The sequence below is a fragment of the Cygnus olor genome, chromosome 8, assembly GCF_009769625.2.
Source record: "Cygnus olor isolate bCygOlo1 chromosome 8, bCygOlo1.pri.v2, whole genome shotgun sequence".
In the NCBI taxonomy this organism is placed as follows: Eukaryota; Metazoa; Chordata; class Aves; order Anseriformes; family Anatidae; genus Cygnus; species Cygnus olor.
The window spans coordinates 26520272-26539445 of NC_049176.1; the positions used below are offsets into that span (position 1 = coordinate 26520272).

Genomic DNA, 19174 nt, shown 5'->3' on the forward strand with positions numbered 1-19174 from the left:
CAGAATGTGTAATCCACAGACCGGGAGAGGAAGCCCCAGTAAGCTTACTGTGTTCCCAAATAGCTCTGCATTATGTAAGGTTATGAATGTGCATTTATATGTTACTATGTGATGTGATGAGAACAAGAACAGTCAGGATTATTGTTCTGGTGCCTCTTGGTCTTGTTCACCCTTCTGTTACCACGTGTCACATGACAGAAATAAATCATGACCATACACCAGACAGAAAGCTGGCACTGCTTGTTAGCCGAGCTACCTAACTTTGTGGTCTTAACTTGCAACAGTTGTGATGCTGCAAGCCAGGAAGGTTTTAAGCACGTTCCTTACAGCTTGTGAGTGAGGTATGCAAGGAGCCCACACATGCAGTTGTTAGCTCAGCTCCACTGACAAGCAGGAACTCCTTAAAACCGCACCAACTCGAGAGCTTGTAGCTAGGTGAGCGTATAGCTCATGGGTGAGCAGTCAGGGCTGCAGAGCAACAGTGTGAACAGAAGTCAGTGTCTGTAGGTCATTAGACCACTCTATGTCTGAATTGGCGGTTTAGTTCAAGACAGAGGTACAAGTGGATTCAGACAAGGAGTCTGTACATTGGGAAACTCTATCATTCCTAAATTATTGCTAATTTAGTCTGACCCAATCCAAATTCTGTATCTTTTGCCACTGTCAGGTAAGCATGGACTTCACAAAAACTGTCAGCGCTGGAGTGCTGCCTCCAGTGCCAACAGGGGTGGTATCTGAATGGAAGCAGTTGCATGTGGTTTCTGAGCATTACCTGGAGCAGGTGGCAGTTTTGGGGCAAACAAATGTGGCTGTTCATAGAGCTGACTTCACCTGGTAAATGGTCTTCATCCTTGTTTTCCCTAGTCAGCACCCATCAGTGCTGCATGTTTTAGGAATCTGAGTTCAGAAATGGGCTTGCATAATGTTAAAAGGGATTTTTAACTTTTCTGTTGCTCATAAGAAGAAGGATGCTTTATTTTTTTTTTTATAGGGTCTGTTCATTGTGGCTTATCTTGGCTTATGAGGATTTTTTGGTTCTCTAGATGGAGTGATGGTCCAGATAACTGCTGAGAACATGGACTCTTTGAGGCAGGCCTTGAGAGAGATGAAAGACTTCACCATCACTTGTGGCAAAGTAGATGCCGAAGATCCTCAGGAACACGTTCACATTCAGTGGGTAGAAGATGATAAAAACTTTAGTAAGGGGTAAGCAGAGAAGCAATTGCTCAACATGTTTGACTGTATTTGTTTAAAACTTTAATTGCTCTTATAAGGTGCATGGGCCCTCAAATCAATAGGAATTACAAGCTTATGGCTCTGTTTTGAGTGACAAGGTGCAATTAAACATAATGAGAACAGAACTGAGACAGTAAAGCTTTGGGGCATCCATTTAGAAAGCTGTCAATGGTATGGATTCTTTTGCCATTGCTAATATCCAGTTACCGGAAACCACTAATCTGCCCCCAACACTCAGTGCCGAACCCTGTGTATTATGGTCACATTGCACTCTTGGTGCTTAGTTTGCATTAAGTAGTGCTGGAAGGAAAACTGCTGAACACCAACACGTTTCCTACCTTGGTAGTTCAGCCAAGAGAAAAGCGTGTATGGCAACTTAAGTGCTTATGGTGGTAAAGTGCTGTTGTGACAAGTACAGGCGTTAAGGAGTCATCAGTCATCATTATGAAGATTCAGGTCTAGCATCATCGGCACAACTAGCAGGGGTATTCGAGATCACTGGTTTTGGCACCCTGAGAGAAGCCTTTGTTCGGGGACTTCTCTTCTGAGGCTAGTTTTGGTCTGTGCCCTGTTAAGCTGACGCGGCAAGTTGCTGTGCAGCAGTAGTTCAAACTGCAGAGCGCTGCAGATATGACAATAACCTGCAGCAATCCTGTTGGGCTTCGGTGTACCAGAGGCACTGCTTTTTGATCTGTGACATGCTTCTCCTTTGCAGTGTTCTCTGTTCAACTTGTATCTTCTGTTAAGTAGGAACTTACCACTTTCCCTCCCCTCTGCAGTGTTGTAAGCCCTATTGATGGCAAATCAATGGAGTCTATAACAAGCGTGAAGATATTCCATGGCTCGGAGTACAAGGCAAATGGAAAGGTCATTCGGTGGACTGAGGTAAGTCAGTCAAATTGAGCTGCAAGTAAACTGACACTTAGCATTTTGGGACCACAACACAACTGTTTAAATAGCTACTGTTTGAAAGCTGTTTTATTTGTTTTCCCTAAGGTGGCTTGTCTTCAGAGGCTTTTACTTGTTTTCCCTGAGAATCTCTTCAAGTCTTCTTTCATAAAAAGTTTAAATGGCATCTTAGTAACATTATTTTCTAGAAAATTCCAAATGTTGTGTCTTAATTCTTTCCTTAAGGTGTTTTTCCTGGAAAATGATGAGCAACATAATGGTCTGAGTGACCCAGCTGATCACAGCAGATTGACTGAAAACGTGGCAAAAGCTTTCTGCTTAGCTCTCTGTCCTCATCTTAAACTCTTAAAAGAAGATGGAATGACTAAGCTTGGGCTGCGTGTTACTCTTGACTCGGATCAAGTAAGTCTTGAATAGTTTGTTTAATAATTGGGGGGGTGCTTTGTTTTTTCCCCGCAAAAAGAGGGAAACCATTCTGTTGGTTAAGGTACCACCACTATCAGCTGGTGATCTAGGAGTGCTGTTATTGGGTACTTTGGTACGTCGGTTAAAATAGGAAAGCTACTGCATCACATGAATAAGCAGCAAGGCCTGCTGCCCCCTCCCCACCCCCAAGCGACTAGCAGCACCTGCTCATTGTCAGAGACCTGTGCATAGCCCTCAGAGGCGGAGGCTTGCCACATGCTGCGAGAAGACTCTACGCTCGCCTTTCCACCAGAAGTTAAAGATGGGAGCAGATTAAATGTATTCTTGGGTGAGCATGAGATGTTGTGCCCAAGGACAGCCCTTCTTAGAAGACCATGTTCCATGGGATGCAGAGAAACAGATGGGAGGTCCCCTCAGGAGGGCTCTACAGCACCTGATACAAGCAGAAAGAGGTCTCTTGGCAAGACAGCTGGCCTTGCCTGGGAGTGGAAGTGTTCTCAGCATCACCCTGCTTTTAAATACTGCATGACTGAATCTGATAGCGCGGAGTGTGGTTCTTGCTGATCTGAAAGATCTGCTTTGGTAAAGCGGGGGGGGGGGGGTGGATTAAAAGCTGTTTTTCTCTAGGCAGTCCTGGGGCAGCTAGAGCAGACCAAAACCAAGTGTAGAAGCTGCTTTAATAGTGGCTACATCACATTCAGCCTCGTATCCTAGTCTGTGCGAAACCCACTTGTGCTTTGTGTTTCTTCAGGTTGGTTATCAAGCTGGGAGTAACGGACAGCCGCTGCCCTCTCAGTACATGAATGACCTGGACAGTGCCTTAGTTCCAGTGATTCATGGAGGGGCCTGTCAGTTGAACGAGGGGCCAGTCATAATGGAGCTCATCTTTTATATTCTGGAAAACATCTCATAAGAGGACTTCATTTTCTGTTCAGACCTGTTCCAGCAGCAGTTGTATCTGAATCATTTGCACTTTAAAACTGGAAAATTAAGCTTTTGGTAACACTATTAAGGGGATTGGGGGGAGGGAGGCGGGAGGGACAGTTGTTCCATAATTCTAAATCTTCTATGCATTGTCAACAACCAGAGGATCAGGGCAGCTTCTATACTACAACATGGCTATGCTATCCTTGCAGCTAATACACTTCTGTTATTGTTTAGAAAAATGCTCATGTTTAAAGACTTACAGTCATGTACTCTAAATGCTCAAACGGGTGCAAAGATCACTGGGGCATAAATAAAAAGTGAAACTCCAATCTTGTACTGGTTGTAGATGGACAAGTAAGTAACAACAATCAAGACCTCCATTCTGACCTCATCATAATGCCGTGTTTGATTTTCTGTAGACATTAAAAAGTAACGTTTACATTATTTTGACCAGATTATTGGTTGAAATCTGTTTAGGGTAGCCCTTGAGAGATGTGGAAAAATTACCTAGCCATAACGACATTTGTATATGAGTCCAAATGAGAAGGGCAGGCATCTCTCTGGAAGCGGTATTATGTAAACTGCAGCTTTGTGTGTGAAATAGGCTAGTTTACCTTTCCTCCCCCCATTTACTATGAAAAAACTTGCCACCTTGGCAGACTTCTATAATTGCCTAGAACAGCTCTGCTATTCTCTACTTTGTTTACAAACCTGTATGAAGTTCAGATACCTGTCACAGGCAGAGAAAATATTAGCCCTAAAGTGCAGTTATTAATTCATTCCTTTTCCCCAGTAGGTCCTGCTTTTTAAAGAGAAGTAACACCCAGGGCAGCTTTAAGTCTCCTCCCTGCTGTATGCTGTAGTGTAATGCTAGTGTCATGTACTACAAGACAGCTTGCACTTCATATTAGCAGCACCATGTAATAGCTTACCTGTGATACAAGTATAGAGTGGCTGTTTTTGCATGTTTTGCTGAAAAAGGCTTTCTGGTCAGCTCTGAAAACTTGCACTTGGCCCAGTGCTCTTGATCTCACCTGTGAGGGCATTAGTAAGGGAAGCAGCTGCTCACGCCTGCCACAACCTCATGAAGCTGGACTTGAGACTTGGCCAGAGGAGGCATGGTTCCACAGTCTTAGTGAATTAAATTGTCTCCATGGAATGCTGCTAACTAGTGGAAAAAAACTCAAAGCAGGTTTGTTGGGCCGTGCAAAGCAGTTGTTGAGTCTTTCCCGGGGAGGAGGTGCGCAATCTCCCCTCCTGTCTATACAGAAAACTAATTTGGAAAGGGAGGGACTATTTAGGGTTAACACAGTTATCTCTGACCTTGCATTGGCCCTACTTGCAGTCGGCTCTGGTGGATGCAGCAGGGTGTACTTGGTTTCTGCTGTATGTGAGTCATACAGGTGTCCTTTCAAATATCATGGGAAGTGCAAGGCTACTGTGAGGCTGATGCTATGTTCTTTAGACACATACACAGCATTAGCTGGGCAAACAAAGAGGTAACTGTACACATTGCAATGTATTTTACATAAAGACAGCACAGAGTATGTACAGAGTGCATTGGTGAATAAATGGCTACTGCTTTGAAAAAAAAACAACAAAACAAAACAAAGTCTCACAAATTTATAGCAAATTACAGCTGTCACCACCAAACATTTGGAGAAGAAAGGCCACGGTACTGGGGTCCAACTCCAGGAACAAAAGCTGGCCAGCAAGAGGTAGCGCACTAGAACCACTCACCCTTTTACGTGTACACCCAAGTAAAACCTTACCTCTGGCGTTTGGGAAAAGGTGGCTTAACAGTTCATGATCGACAAACCTTAAGCTATTACCCAATCAATAAAAGCCTTCCTACGTATTTGTGCAGTGGAGCAGGACTAAGGTTACTGTCAAACTCCCTTCTGCACACTGCACCTGCACACTTTGGGACACAGCGCAGCACTACATGGTGTAGGCAAGATTCAGTATCTGGAAGAGAGTTCCATAAACTAAGGAGAAAAAAAAAATATTCCTTCTAGAGACTGCACTCCAGCTTTGCCACAGCAGCAGCTTCTCAGTTACCTTAGTTGCATTGTTATGCTTAATGATGCAGTAAAAGAGGTGAAAAAAACTTTATCTTTTCTTCCTTTGCCCCAAATGTCATTTAAGTTTGGATTATGTTTGTGCAAAACACTATCAACTGGTGACTGACATGTTTGCTTCAACCATAGCCTTTTAAATGACCTTAATTACCATGTTGTTAAGAAATGAGTACTTGTTTTAGAAAAAATTGTACTTTTAAAATTCAGTTAGTTAACACTGCAAAAAACTGCATATTATATTTTTATTTTCAACATGTAGTTTTGTATATTAAATTTATTGAAATTAAAAACTAAATACTGTATTGTCTTCATCTGCTCAGGAAGACAGAGGCAGCGCTGCCTTACGTGTCTGGACTCCTTTCTGCCTACAACCTCGCCCTACCTAAACAGCTGGCGCAGCAGCACCCCCACTCCTCAGTGCAGGCACATCCTCTCCTCTGAGATCAGTCCTTTCTGTTAGCTCACAGAGATTTATGAACAGAAACATATTTGGTACCATTTTTTGTATGCTGCTAATTAAAAGCATTTCTGAAGGTGGTTGTAATCCAGTTTTCTACACAATAATGAGTGGCTATTTTCCCATCACCTGGAAGAACTGCAAAAGGCTATTTTTGTAAAAAAAATAATACAATGAACATCTGGGAAGCAGCAATCTAGCATACCTCTTTTTTTCTTTTTTAAATAAACCAACAAAGGAAAAATAAAAAAGATGAAGGCACAGTACCCAGGCTGCACTAGAATAAGCAGTGCAGCAAGCATGGCAGACAACTGGTAGCCAAAATGAAAACGCAGATCTGCAAACACCTGCTGCTAAGACGTGTTGCATCCTTTTCTCCTGAAAGGCAGCATCCTGACAAGTTAAACTTCTTGTTGCAGCAGCATGCACATAGGAGGGGGGAGACACTGCTGCTAGATTTCTGAGCTCTCACTCCTCTATTTCAGGACACTGATACTATACTGGGCAGGGGGTGGTGGGAACAACAGGCCCTGACAACAAAGGACACAAGGAAGTGGCAGCAAACTGTCCGCTGTACCGTGTTGGGTGCTCATACACATTTAAAAAAAAAGTAATCAGTGAAGGTCTTACCTGTGAATCGACTGAAAAGGTTTTGCACTGTCTTGGGGAATTTTTTACGGGGCTAAACCTTTCATACACCACTATGCATAGTTAATGTAACATTCATCCTGGTGCTACGTTAGTAGTCCCACATTAAGGCAATTCTGTCTATTTTGTGTAGACAAAGAACAACACCCTGCAGCAGCAAATTTCCAGAGCCTTACATTTGCCTTAAGTTATTAATAAGCACTATGGCTGTTACCAAAATAGACATTAGGTTCAGTAGTGCATTCGTTTAACGTCTTTGGTGCTTGCAGCTAGCAGCATCTCCACACACGCGTCCATCCCACACCTCTTAGCATTCTTGTGGATCTGGGAAAGAAAAAAGAAAATGCAATCACTTGACACAGTATTATCAGATGTTCCCAATTCAAGGTCATACATGTAAAATACTGATGGGCGTTATCAATTACTCAAAAGACTAAGTAGCAGTAAGTACAGTAGCACATTAAACAGCAATTCTGCCACGTGTCTCCAATTTGTGTTCTAAGTCCTGGAGAAGTTAAATTATGTCGCTATATAATTAAAAGTGATTTTAAGACATAGGTGACAACAGATGGAATTAGAGAGTCCACAGCTGGATTTCTGGGACTCATCTTTCAACAATTTTATGCAAAAAATCCCTTTAAAATCTTTTTTTTTTTTTTTAAGAAGTATTTTTGATAACTAAAAAGCAGAGCTAGAGAATGGAACACAAGCTCCAAACCCAAGCAGTCTCCATAGTGGCAGGGCTGGCAGAAAGAGGAAGCTGACCTCATTTTTACCCTTTGAACACAGCCACGTTGGCAGCACACAGCTTTCCTTCTGTACTGGGTCAAAGCATGGTTGGCACCAGGCACAGTTCTTTAGATAGCCTATATTCAGCTCTAGATTCTCCCTCCCCAAAACTCTCAAGGATCCAGAATAAAGTTGATTACCAATAGTTTCCCTCTCAGATGAAGCCAAGCATTCAGAACCTCGTGGACCAAATGCCCTTCTCTAGCTTCTTGTAGGGGAAGAAAGCTCCTTGCTAACTATGAAAGGTTCCTTGTAAATAGTAAGGAGGGACAGAAAGCGCCTTCCTTCCTCCAAAGGGCTTGTCAATCTTATTTTCTAAATATCCTTAATGAAGTTGATGCTCCCTGCATTTCAAGTGATTGAATAGCACCTCTGATATACAAACCAATAAGATGAAGATTCTGTAACTTCATTTCTGAAATTGTATCAGCTCACCACTACAACTATAAAGATGAATGGTATTAAAGCCAAGTAATTAGGTCAATGTCAACAAAAGACAATTTCACGCTGAGTTTATCTGTAGCCCTGTCAAGTTCTGGCCAGACCATCTTCAGACGCTGTATTCATACCTCATGTAGGAACTAGTGTTCAAGGACCAGCCAGTTTTCTGTAATTGTTTGAAGATCCTGACCACTGAGGGGCTCCCTGAGTCTCACTTTTACCTCCAGTTTCCCTCCAGTGGGTTTTCTGCCATCAAAAATCTGAAAGAACCACAAAAAGAAGGGCAGTTAGCACACACACAAACAGTGATGTCAAACTACAGTGCCTCAGGCAACCACTGACTGTTCCTCTGTAACCAGAAGATGACAGTGATCACCTGCCGATGACTGCAGGGCTGGGAGGTGTGCAGCCACGTGCTTCCCCAGATTCACAGTGCAGAATTCAGCAGGGCAGGCCCTCCACACCACCCGTGCAAAGCAGCTTTGCTAGGGGCTGCGTTAGCTCTGCCCGCCCAGCACCGTGTGTCCTGCCCCCAAGTACAAACGGACTCCTCGGGCAGCCCAGAGGACACGAAGCACTGCAGTGCCCTGAGCAAGTCTGTGCTGCAGCCTGAGGGATTTCTTAAGGCTCCACTCCGTGATCTCCTCCTGGGTCCTATGGCAGCTCTCTACCCACTCTTGGCAGTCTTTGTTCAACCCTTTGATCTAATACAACATTTCTGGGGATCACCTGAATTTATGGTCCTAACAAAGAAAACCATCATTCTCCCTTCATGTTCAAACACTACTTACTAGTAGAATACCTCACCCAGAAAACCTACCTCGATGATCTCTCTAACTTCACATTCTGATTCCAGCTTGTCCAGTTTCAAGTGTGCTGTCCCCACCTGCTTGTCACTTCTGAAAAAGGACCTGTTTCAAAGAAATCTTCCTTAGTGGAAGGGCAAGGTTTTTCAGACCGTTAGGAGAAAGAAAAGTAAGATGCCATCACTAGTTGTACAATCAACGCATCCAAGATGTTGTCAAGGCACGCTAGTAGAACCATACAACCAGGGTGAAAAGGGCAAACCCTTAGTTAACTGGACTACAAGGGCAAGATACTGAAGCACTCATTTTCTAGTTATTCTCTTAGAACCAAATTAGAGAGGAGAACAGTCAGGACAGACAGTCAAGCCCTAAACTAGCGCTCAGAGTGGCAGTGGCTTTCATCCCTGCACAAGGAGACAAGGAAGAATGGCTGAGCAGCCAGGACAAACAGCTGTCTTCTACAAAGGGCAGTACAACAGGCTGAAGAGTTTCCCAAGGAAGTTGCATTTCATCAAAATAAACATTTCACAGGCACGTGCTTGTTTTGGCAAACTGCTTATTAGGGAAAAGTTACATGAATCATTCTGTTTAATTTTGATAAATCAAAACACTCAATTTCAACAAGTAAGAGCATTTCATTTTGGCAATTGTTTTGATTCACCTTCACATTGGTAGTTCTAACACTACGGAACTGTAATTTCACAATTTCTCTTCTGCTGAAATTAAACACAGAACGTTTTTATTTGCTAGGAAAAGAAACAGCTTTGGACTTTTCTCTGCTACAGTCACTTCTGTTTAACAGTTTTACCAGCAAGACGTCCATCTTTGATGCACTTCATTCATTGGAGCCCTGAGGATGGACATCACTGATATATATATATATATATATATATATATATATATATATATTTTAATTTGTTGAAAGAATATGCACCACCTTCTTGAAAACTTCAACACAACCAGTAGTTCCTTTCTTCACTTCCTGACCGATTCCAGACTTGAGAGAAAGTAAGAATTATTATCCAAAGACATCTGAGAATGACCAGGGGAGGTCACACCAAAGCTGTTTTTTGGTTTGCCCATGTCTCTTTAGTAGCAGAGGAATGAGAAAAAAAGAGCAGGCAGCTCCAGCTCAGTTGCTCAGACTACTTATTTGTCAGTTTGTCCATCTCAGCAGAAATTGATGTTACCAGAGAAAAACAACGCCGTAAGCACATCAAGGGCTTTATGTGATGCCTCCAAATATGACTCCTATTAATTTTGTTGACAGGAAGCCTTCCAAATAAGGCAGTATTCTCCATTAATAGTAGAGTAGACTCACAAAATCATTTAGAGAAGTGTAGAACTGCTTGGCTTACATGCTAGGATACTTCACTTCACACACACCTTAAAATGAAGGATTACATAACTGTACTGCAGCATGCTGGACGCTTTGTTAAGCTTAACACTTAAGGAAAGGTAGCAATTCTTCTAGCCGATTTTTTACCATTTTTCCATTTTCTAATCCAAGAAGCAGTAACTACTGGTTCCTCCCTGATCAGTTCGAGGGAGTCTGAAGTGAAGAAGGAACTTGCTGTAGGCTATGGCTTCAGAAACAACTCCAGGGAAATCTCCTTTTATCTTCAGAAGATTTTAGTAGAAGATTAAGGAGAGACTTTTCCTTTGGAAAAATACATTGCTGGGTTTTCACTTGAAAGTTTTCTAAACTGAAGATTAATATATATGACCAGAAAAAAAGTTCCCTTTGTTCACCGAGAGAAAAGAATTCATGGGAGATGGACAAATTGCTACCAGAGACCCTTAATCTCTAACATCCACGAGCATTTCTGTATTATTCTGGAGAAAGACCATGAGATGACAGTCTTTCGAAAAGAGCCTGGATCACATAATCCTCTCCTTTCTCCACTGTTCCAGGGCTGCAGGTAAGCAGGCAAATCAACGGCAAGAGGCAAACAACATACAAAGACAGTAGAAATACTGCTGTGAAGGGGTGGCAGCTGGGCCTGTTTGGTATCTCGGGTGTCACATACCACAGCCGGAAGCATGCCCTGCACTTCTGTAAGCTGTTTTGCATAAACACAGTTTATAGGGGGACTGGCAGCCCCTTTCTGTCCTGAGAAGATGGCTAGGGGAGGTGATCAGTGCGTCTCTTCTTCTTTTCCTTCCCTGTTGCTATTTGCCATGGAGAACTGCCACCCCCCACTCCCATTCAGAAGTGTGTATTCATTGTATATTCCCAAGCATGTATTTAACTTCTTAGATTCCTGTTCTAAGAACAAAAAACCTCAAGAGCCAGAAGAGAAATCTCACACAGATTTTTTTGCTGATCTTCAGAAAGGCTTCAAAGGCCAATCTGGAGCTGGCACACAGTTTCATGAATCACTGGAGAATATTTCCCAATGGGTGAACTTAAGCCTGAGCTCGGAACCTAAGAACATGCACGGTTCCAGATGGTAAGAACCTAGGATATGCCCCATGTGTGCAATGGTATGCAGAAAATAAGGGGAAAAAAGTGTTTACATTTGTTTAAAACATAACAGATCTGTGCAAAACAGGCAGGATCTCCAGCACTGAAATCCTGAACAACAGAGTAGAGGAACAGTCTGGACTGACAGAGGAAGAAAGTTAGCTACAGTTTCAATGGAGATACAAATGAAGATCTGCAGTAAAAAAGTGGGACTTTACCTCATAAATATAGAGACTTTAAAACCATCTCAAAGAAACTATGGATCATTTCTGCATGTCCCAACAACAGAAACGAACAGCACAAAGAGCTGCCAAGACAGAAACAGGTTATCTAACATCTCATCCAAGTCATGGATCACAGCTAACAGTGGGATTAGTGAGTAGAAGTCATCCAGATTTTGAACAAATCAGTAACGAGCCTAGACATAGGATGATTTCCCTCAGTGTTACCAATAGCTAACATCTATCTCATCCTATTGATCCGAGATGAGAGTAGTCTCTCTCTCTCAGAACAGCCTAACAGTTTGCTAGCAGCATTCAGTAGATATTTTAAGATCCTCAGAAAGTAATACTAGTTCTGCCATCTCTGTCATCTGCTTTACTGCCGTTAATATTTTGCTGTCACTTAAACTTCATTATTCTACAAAGTTATTCCATACAGCATTTACATCTTCTAGTTCAGATAATTAAAAACAAATTGGACAAGAATCAAACAACTTGATGCTGAATCATTACCTTCTTAGTCTCATCAATTTCTTTTAATGCACTAATCCTCAACTGATCTTCCACTTATGAACCAACTTACTTAACTTCTGCTTTTTCCCCCCTAGGGGAAGATACAGAGATCAGGCGTATTTTGAAAGGAGTTCTCAGACACGAGAACGAGACAGCTTTTTATTGCCAAGTTAAAGATAAATCATACGCTTTTGCTTCGTAAATTCCAGATACAACCCTTTCCGACCCTTACGAAAGAAGCAATGAGGAGGAGCAAACTGTAAACTTACCCTTTATGAAATACTTCAAATTTAATTCCTTTGGATCGAATTGCTCGTCGGAAACCTCTGTGATTTCGGTTGATGTTTAGCTTGAACAACTGGTTGTATTCTACAGTCAAAATACAGACAAATGAAAGAAAGCTGTGAATGTCAAATTAAACTCAGTGTTCTATTATGTGCACATACTCAAACCTCTGTTTATCTGTTTGGCTCATTTAAGAAAGACACTTCACATCTGTATGAACCCCCTTCTCAGGGAGGTTGGGGTGACTGGGAAGGAGTGTTCTAACAACACAACTAGTGCTATTTTAACATCAGTTTCATTACTGAGCATAGCAAGAACTATGCAACAGGTTACCCTTTTATTAGAAGGTCTCACAACATCATACAACATTCAACACGTCTGCCGTGCTACCAGGAACGCTTATCCACTCGTCAGCCTGGGGGCTAAGACACTGAAACTACACGGCTTCTCAATAAGTGCAGGTAAGTTATTGGAAGTCATGGAATAAAACTCTCAGCATCTCATCAGGGCTTCAAGTTTTCCACTCTTAAGACTGTATATACATCTTTTGAGTTAAACTCAAAACTAGCAATTTGCATACTGATTTCAAAGTTTTGATACTAGATGGCTGCTTGCTGCAAGAATGGAAAAAAATAATAGTTTAGTAATAATAGTTTAGTAATAAACCAAACTCAAAGTGCAAGATGATCGTGTATGGTAAGTCTAATACTGGTATTTACTAAATACAAAGGGATAGTTTTCAAAAGGTACCAAGAAAGTATTTCAGTCTCAAGGCACACCGTCCTAACAAAAACAACCACCCTATTTCTACAGTGATGCTTTGTCAGATTTGGAAACACCAGCAGATCAGCAGAAATCATGACAGAATTGGCAATCTCACAGGACACAAAATCTGACTGAAAAGGCTCTGATCCCTGGAGATTTTGAAATTAATAATTTAACTTATGTAATAAGGAAAATGTATTTATCTAGACCACCTCCCAACAGGGTTGGCAGCAACAGCTGGAACATGAGTGGTAACTTGGTCACTTCACTAATTCATGACACAATGGCTACCATCAATTCTGGGATGTGGGCGAAGCAATGCTGTCACTGCTGGACTCACCTTCTAACATGCCCATTGATAACAAACAAGAAAAAAGGTGGTGGGAGGCCCTCCTGCCTGATCCATAGTGTAAGACTGCCTGGTCCTCTCCAGTAATTTCTAATGTATTGTTTTTTCCTTTGTCCCAGAAGAAGTACTAACCTGGAGAATTGTTATTGTTTATTACAGGTGTTTTGCTCTTTTGAGGTTGCTCCTATTAAAAGAGACACAGGTTACATAAAAACATCAGATACTGTTTCAATATACAGAGTAGTAACTATTTTTATTACCAGCTCTTTTTTATACCTATACAAGAAATTTGAGGTTCAGAGGGGCATTATCTAGATGATAAAAAGGATTCATGGTACACTGAAGACTAAAATATTTGGATTTCATTGCGGTTGCAAGTATGATACTAGATAAAGAAAAAGACAAAACATTAAATACAAGTGCCCCAGATAAGCTGCATGGTCATATTCAATTCAATCCAATCATCATAAAGTTACTGACTGCTGCTAAGTCACATGACAAACTATGCACATTCTACGACACAGTAATTCTGTTGCTTCTGCATTAGTTGGAATAATAAGGAATTCATCACAAATCATCCAGGGAATTGCCCTACTATTATTTTGCCTGACAATCAATCTGTCACCAAAATAAATTAACTTTTAACCTAAAGCAGAGTACAAACTAAATCTCTGGAGACTGCACAAGGACAATGTGACCTAATTATTGCAGCTACTTTGTAAAACTGACTTGAGCTATGAAGGAGAAAGGTCGTGTATTTGCTTGTTAGCTAAGCAATTGAAATCTGGCTTTTTTTTCTTTTTTTCTTTTTTTTTTAATAATAAGAAAAACAGATTAAAATCAATTTTGTTGATTATTACTCATTCCCCAGAAAATTACTCATACAGACCAATTCTGTTTTCAGCCATCCTAATGGGGTGTGCTCTTCCACTGAAGTCCTATGTAACTCAAACACAAACATGATCTGGCCAGGACCAATTTCCCACAGGTAACTGAATTTATCTTAGTGGAATTGCTGCAAAAATTATTAGTAGGTAAAAACCTAGGCTTGGACTGTCACAGAGTTAAGTATTACAGAAAAAAAAGTTAAGAAAAAAAAGGTTCTGGTTTTGTTCTGTTTTTAAAATATACTGAAGCAGTATGCCTACAAGTGTTTTCTCCCTTTCCAGAAGAAAGCCTGCACTCCCTCCTAGAAGCCCTCACAAGCTAATACAATGGCAAGGGTCACAGACTGAGGAACAGAAGAGTCAGGACACACACTCACCGTGCTTGGGTAATGAAATTCAAACTTCACAAACGCATCTAAATCTTTTGGTGCCACACCTAAACGAGAGAAGAATCAGCCAATCCAAACAGCTAATACAAATATTTTCACTGCATCTGTAATTTTGAGCAGGATTTTCAAAAGTGCCTGATTTTCCACAGGACTTGTGGCCTGTTACTTAACAGCAACTGAAATAAAAACCATCCATCAATCTGAAATCCATAGAAAGCTGGCATCCAAAAGAAAACATTCGCTTTCTTAATGCTTTTGTTAGTCCTTAGACAATCTAATCTAGCATGGACTGCTCACAAGCCCCTCAAAAGAAGGAACTAGAAGCAGTGATGCTGACAAGAGTAACTCCTGTCTGCTGAGGGGTCAGTACATAGAAGGATGGTGCAGCATTACAGAAGGCTGTCAGAACAAAATATAAGATGCACATGAAATTTAAACTATGACCCAGCTGTAAGTGAACCCTTGACAAATGCAAAGTTCTTCCCTCTGTGCAGAAGGAACAGATTCTCTTTATTCTTCTGCTGGTCTAGCTCGTTTGTTTTTAACACTGTTTAAGGGTGGGGCTTGTTTTGTGTTTTTGTTGTTTAAGCCTGAAACTGGGTTATTTTGTTTTAATGAGTGCTGGCTACACAGGTCTGATCCTCGAGTGGTCTTCAAGGTAGAAGATCACGTTCCTCACTACCTTCCCCTACATACTCAGGGGAAAAGACCCCACCACTTTGCACTTTCATACCTGGCGGAGCTGGTAGGTTTATCCCCCTGACAATAAGAAGGTGCATTTCTGTGCTGTTGAGCTCAGAAAATATCCTGTGAAAAAAGAAAGACAAAAAAGTGCATTCACCCCAGCATCCCAACACCACCTGATCCACTGCCAGAACAGGAGGATGCCACTGATACTTGTCAGGACTTTTTCAATAGCACATTCCTGCGCAGTTGATCTTCAGAACTTACAGAAGAGCAAGGGAAGAGCACAAACCAAGATAAAAAAAAAACATCTCTAAGGAATAGTGGAAAATGCCAAGAACAGAGCCCAAAGACACCAAGATTGAGTGAGATATACAGAGGAAGGAAAAGCGGCTGAAGCAGCAGAACATACCGTATCATTTTAAAGGTTCTCTCCTCAAAGTGATGGCTTGGAGGATCCATTCCTTGTGCTTGCGCAAGCTGTAGGATGTCCAAGTCCTTTTTACAACCTTGTGCCAGTTTCTCAAACCTAAGTAAAAGCAATAGAAAAGCTACAGACAAAGTGGAACATCACACAGAGCATTCTGCCAGATACAGCCCACAGGGTAAGCCTCAGAGGGGAGGTCTGAGAGCACCTTGGAGCTGTAGGCCTCACAGCTACCAACCCTTTCACATAAGGAGAACTGTAGCAACCTGTACCCCCATCATCTTTAGGGGCGTCAGGGGACTCAAGCGTGAAATGCTCACATTATGGGAAGACTAACAGCAGGCCTTACCGAGTCGTTTCAGCTACATTTCCCAGATGCATGAACTGCTTGGAATACTGCAAACATCTCTGTCAACAGAAACACACAAATACAGATGCAATTAATAATGATCTTTATACACAAATTCATAATTGGCAGCAAGTTTTGAGGCTGATGACCACCTAATTTAAGAAAAGTCAAAATCCAGAGTCTTCCCAAATCATCCCAAACCATCCATCCCCCAGTACTTTAAGTCCAAAGCCGAGCACAGAATTTATGTGAGCTGCTCTGTCCTACTACTTTTTAAAATCACTTAATTTCTAGAGATGAGTTTCACTCAAGGGCTAGTCTTACTCATTTAGGTACTATTCTCAAACCTGATCTCTCACATCTAACAGTGATAATTTGACAGTCCCAAACCCCCAAGCATACCCTCTAACTTCAACTAGTGGAGAATACAACTCTGAAAATTGTTTGCTCTAGGACACACAGTCAGAAATATCTTAGAAGAATATTAATAAAACACATGGAAAAGTTTTTTGTTTGTTTGTTTTAAAAAGGCATTTCTAAAATGGATAAAACGGTTACCTCATGTTGGTCCTTCAGCAGTTTTATGAGCTGTGCGTATACTTCCTCTGCTTTCTGGGACACTCTGAGATCTTCATGGTGTATGAAGATAAAATCACCCTCATCATCTGTGGGGGGTGATGGCAGCTGCAACACAAGAACACCACATTTCAGAGCCCTTGTAAGAAATAATGAAGTAGAGAAAAAGCAGTCAAAATGTATGGAAAGGTCAGTGAAGGGAGACAGGCCGTTTTTATTCTCAAGGTAATTCCAAACCAACCACTACTTACACCACTGTCTGACAATTACTTAAGTCGTAAGACCCTGCAAAATGTCTCACAGGCCTAGCTTCCTGATTATTCAGGTCACGAGAGCTATTACAGTGCAGTGTGGTTTCCCCACCTACCCACACACCAATAAGAACTAGGGCATCACTGGATCACGTACATCTGATCCTCATCCCAAAATGGAGTTAGTACATAACCAGGAGGTGTACTCACACCCTAAACCCAGGAAATATTTCCAAGCTGCATGGTTTAGGTGTGCCACCATACATCAGGGAGCAAATGGTTCATTGAAATTGAATTTTCTCAGAATCTGGCACATTTGAGGAGTAGAAAAACAAACATGACCAGGATTATTTGAGAATTTCAGGGCTCAGTATCCACATTTGCTATTTGAGCAGTTTTAACTGATTTTAAGTTTGTGTCAAGAAATACTATTAAATCATTCAAGTGTTTGCAGTATGCACTTAGATGTCCAAGAAAATGATACAAAGCAGAATACTAGCAGTCCTACTAACCTTGGAAATATCAACAGGTTTGCCACATTTTGCTTCCTCAATCTTTGGGTCAAAGCTCTTAGCTGTTCTGAGATACATTTTAGCCTGTTCAAGGTTATTTTCCTTCTTTGCTTTGACGGCTGCCTTCATGTACTGCTTCTTTCTGTTCTCCAGAAATTCCAGCTGTTGCCTAGCTGAAAAAAAAAGTTGTATAACTCACTCATCTGACACTGCCATGGCCCTGAAACAGGTTTATCATGTTCATTTTATAGCCAGAGAGAGGTCAGTAAAAGTACAGACAAGCTAAGAACGTTTCCTTACTGCACTTCATTGAAATTGACACTGGCCAAGAAACAATCAGGAAAAGAAACACACTTCCTTGTATCATGGCATACTACATTTTAAAAAAAAAAAAAAATCTCACGGCACTTCACAAAGATACTTATATGTAAGTGTCAAAACAGAACTTACAGCCCCGTATTTGTAGGGGAGAGACACAGACTACAGCACTGCTGACTGGTAAATAGCAAAAGCCCAATTCAAACTTTCAGCCTCACATTTAAATTTGTAAAAGACAGTGAATAGCATATGAACCCTGCATGAGCACATGAACTCTGAAAACAAGGTTCTTCTATACTCATTTCTGTCCTCTCCCTTGATCTGTCATAGAAAACAGATAAGCCAATGTGGGCAGGCACATTCAGACATATCCATCTCTGCTTATTTGTAACTCCTTGTCATCTTAGTTTCTTATTCATTCTTGGGTCTTTTCTTTCCTTCCCAAAGTAATAAGGACAATCGCACAAGTCAGAAAACATCGCTTTACCATGTAACAGGTCAGTGCATTCTGCCTCCCTGTGTACCTCACTTAGGAAAGAGCTGATTACAGGCACTTCCAAAGACACTCGTGTTGTATTCACCAGTGCACTCTACTACACAAGCGCAGTGATTACACTAGCTAAACAGCACTTGCAAGAGGTGCCTGTCTCAGCAAATAAATACACTAATGACTCTTGCACTGTTTACTGCTGTCAGATGACTATCCTATCCTGTCCTCGCAAAAGAGAGTCTGCTGCCCTGCTGTTGTGAGCAACTTGCCCAATCAGCCAAAACCAAACTAATTAGACAAGGTAGCTAGCCCAGTTTTCACTGAGACAGAACAGCCAGGACACAGTGTGCTCTGTGAGGCCACGATGCAGAACACAGGTATTTTCAAAGAAAATCTGTGAAGAGTGGACTGAACAAAGCCATTAATCCTACTATCTTGGCTCCTTGACTTCCCTGGTATAAGTCTAAGTGTAAATGTTGCACTCCACTCCCACACCTCTTAACACCTCACACACACTGACCAAAAAAAAAGATTTCACAGTTTATGGTCAGATGTAAGCTGCACTTCTTAATTTTGGGGGAGGGAAGAAGGTTATGTTTGGATCACAGAATGGAGTTTGACTAGTGAAAGACAGCTTTATGATAGCCAAGTACTAGCATGTTGTTGTGAAGATGAAGTCTCAGGAATCTAAGTTCTTGTTACACCTATTGGTCTTATTTTAAGGTACTTGAAATGCCCAGGAGAGATTGTTGAGTAATTACCAGGTGACACCAGAGACCAGGTGTTTCTACCTCCTTCACCAAGTAAGTCCAGGGCAATTCATTTAAGACAAATGCCAGCTGAAATTGCACAAATCTAATTTCATGAGGATTCATAAATTTTCAAAGCCAAAATAGAGAACTTCTATGTTTTAATGTTCTTCATAAAATGAGTCATGGAATTTTCTAGAGAGAAGCTGTCAGGTGGCACTG

General features: G+C 41.4%; 2 protein-coding genes across 6 annotated transcripts in view; one reads left to right on the forward strand and one right to left on the reverse strand.

Moving 5' to 3' along the window:
• Positions 1 to 5083, forward strand: part of ZFYVE9 (zinc finger FYVE-type containing 9) — a 59711-nt gene extending 54628 nt beyond the window's left edge. For all 4 annotated transcript variants that reach the window (XM_040565066.1, XM_040565064.1, XM_040565065.1 and 1 more), the window contains 4 exons: positions 1044 to 1206; positions 2016 to 2121; positions 2371 to 2547; positions 3323 to 5083. In XM_040565066.1, coding sequence (XP_040421000.1) covers positions 1044 to 1206; positions 2016 to 2121; positions 2371 to 2547; positions 3323 to 3484 — 608 coding nt within the window. In that variant the 3' untranslated portion in view covers positions 3485 to 5083. The remainder of the gene's footprint in view (positions 1 to 1043; positions 1207 to 2015; positions 2122 to 2370; positions 2548 to 3322) is intronic.
• The window catches only part of CC2D1B (coiled-coil and C2 domain containing 1B), a 32549-nt gene continuing 18309 nt past the window's right edge, over positions 4935 to 19174 (reverse strand). For both annotated transcript variants that reach the window (XM_040565068.1, XM_040565069.1), the window contains exons 15-25: positions 17396 to 17568; positions 16615 to 16740; positions 16057 to 16115; positions 15693 to 15809; positions 15330 to 15403; positions 14585 to 14643; positions 13453 to 13504; positions 12191 to 12290; positions 8735 to 8825; positions 8043 to 8174; positions 4935 to 7008 (exon numbers count right to left, since the gene is read on the reverse strand). In XM_040565068.1, coding sequence (XP_040421002.1) covers positions 8055 to 8174; positions 8735 to 8825; positions 12191 to 12290; positions 13453 to 13504; positions 14585 to 14643; positions 15330 to 15403; positions 15693 to 15809; positions 16057 to 16115; positions 16615 to 16740; positions 17396 to 17568 — 971 coding nt within the window. In that variant the 3' untranslated portion in view covers positions 4935 to 7008; positions 8043 to 8054. The remainder of the gene's footprint in view (positions 7009 to 8042; positions 8175 to 8734; positions 8826 to 12190; positions 12291 to 13452; positions 13505 to 14584; positions 14644 to 15329; positions 15404 to 15692; positions 15810 to 16056; positions 16116 to 16614; positions 16741 to 17395; positions 17569 to 19174) is intronic.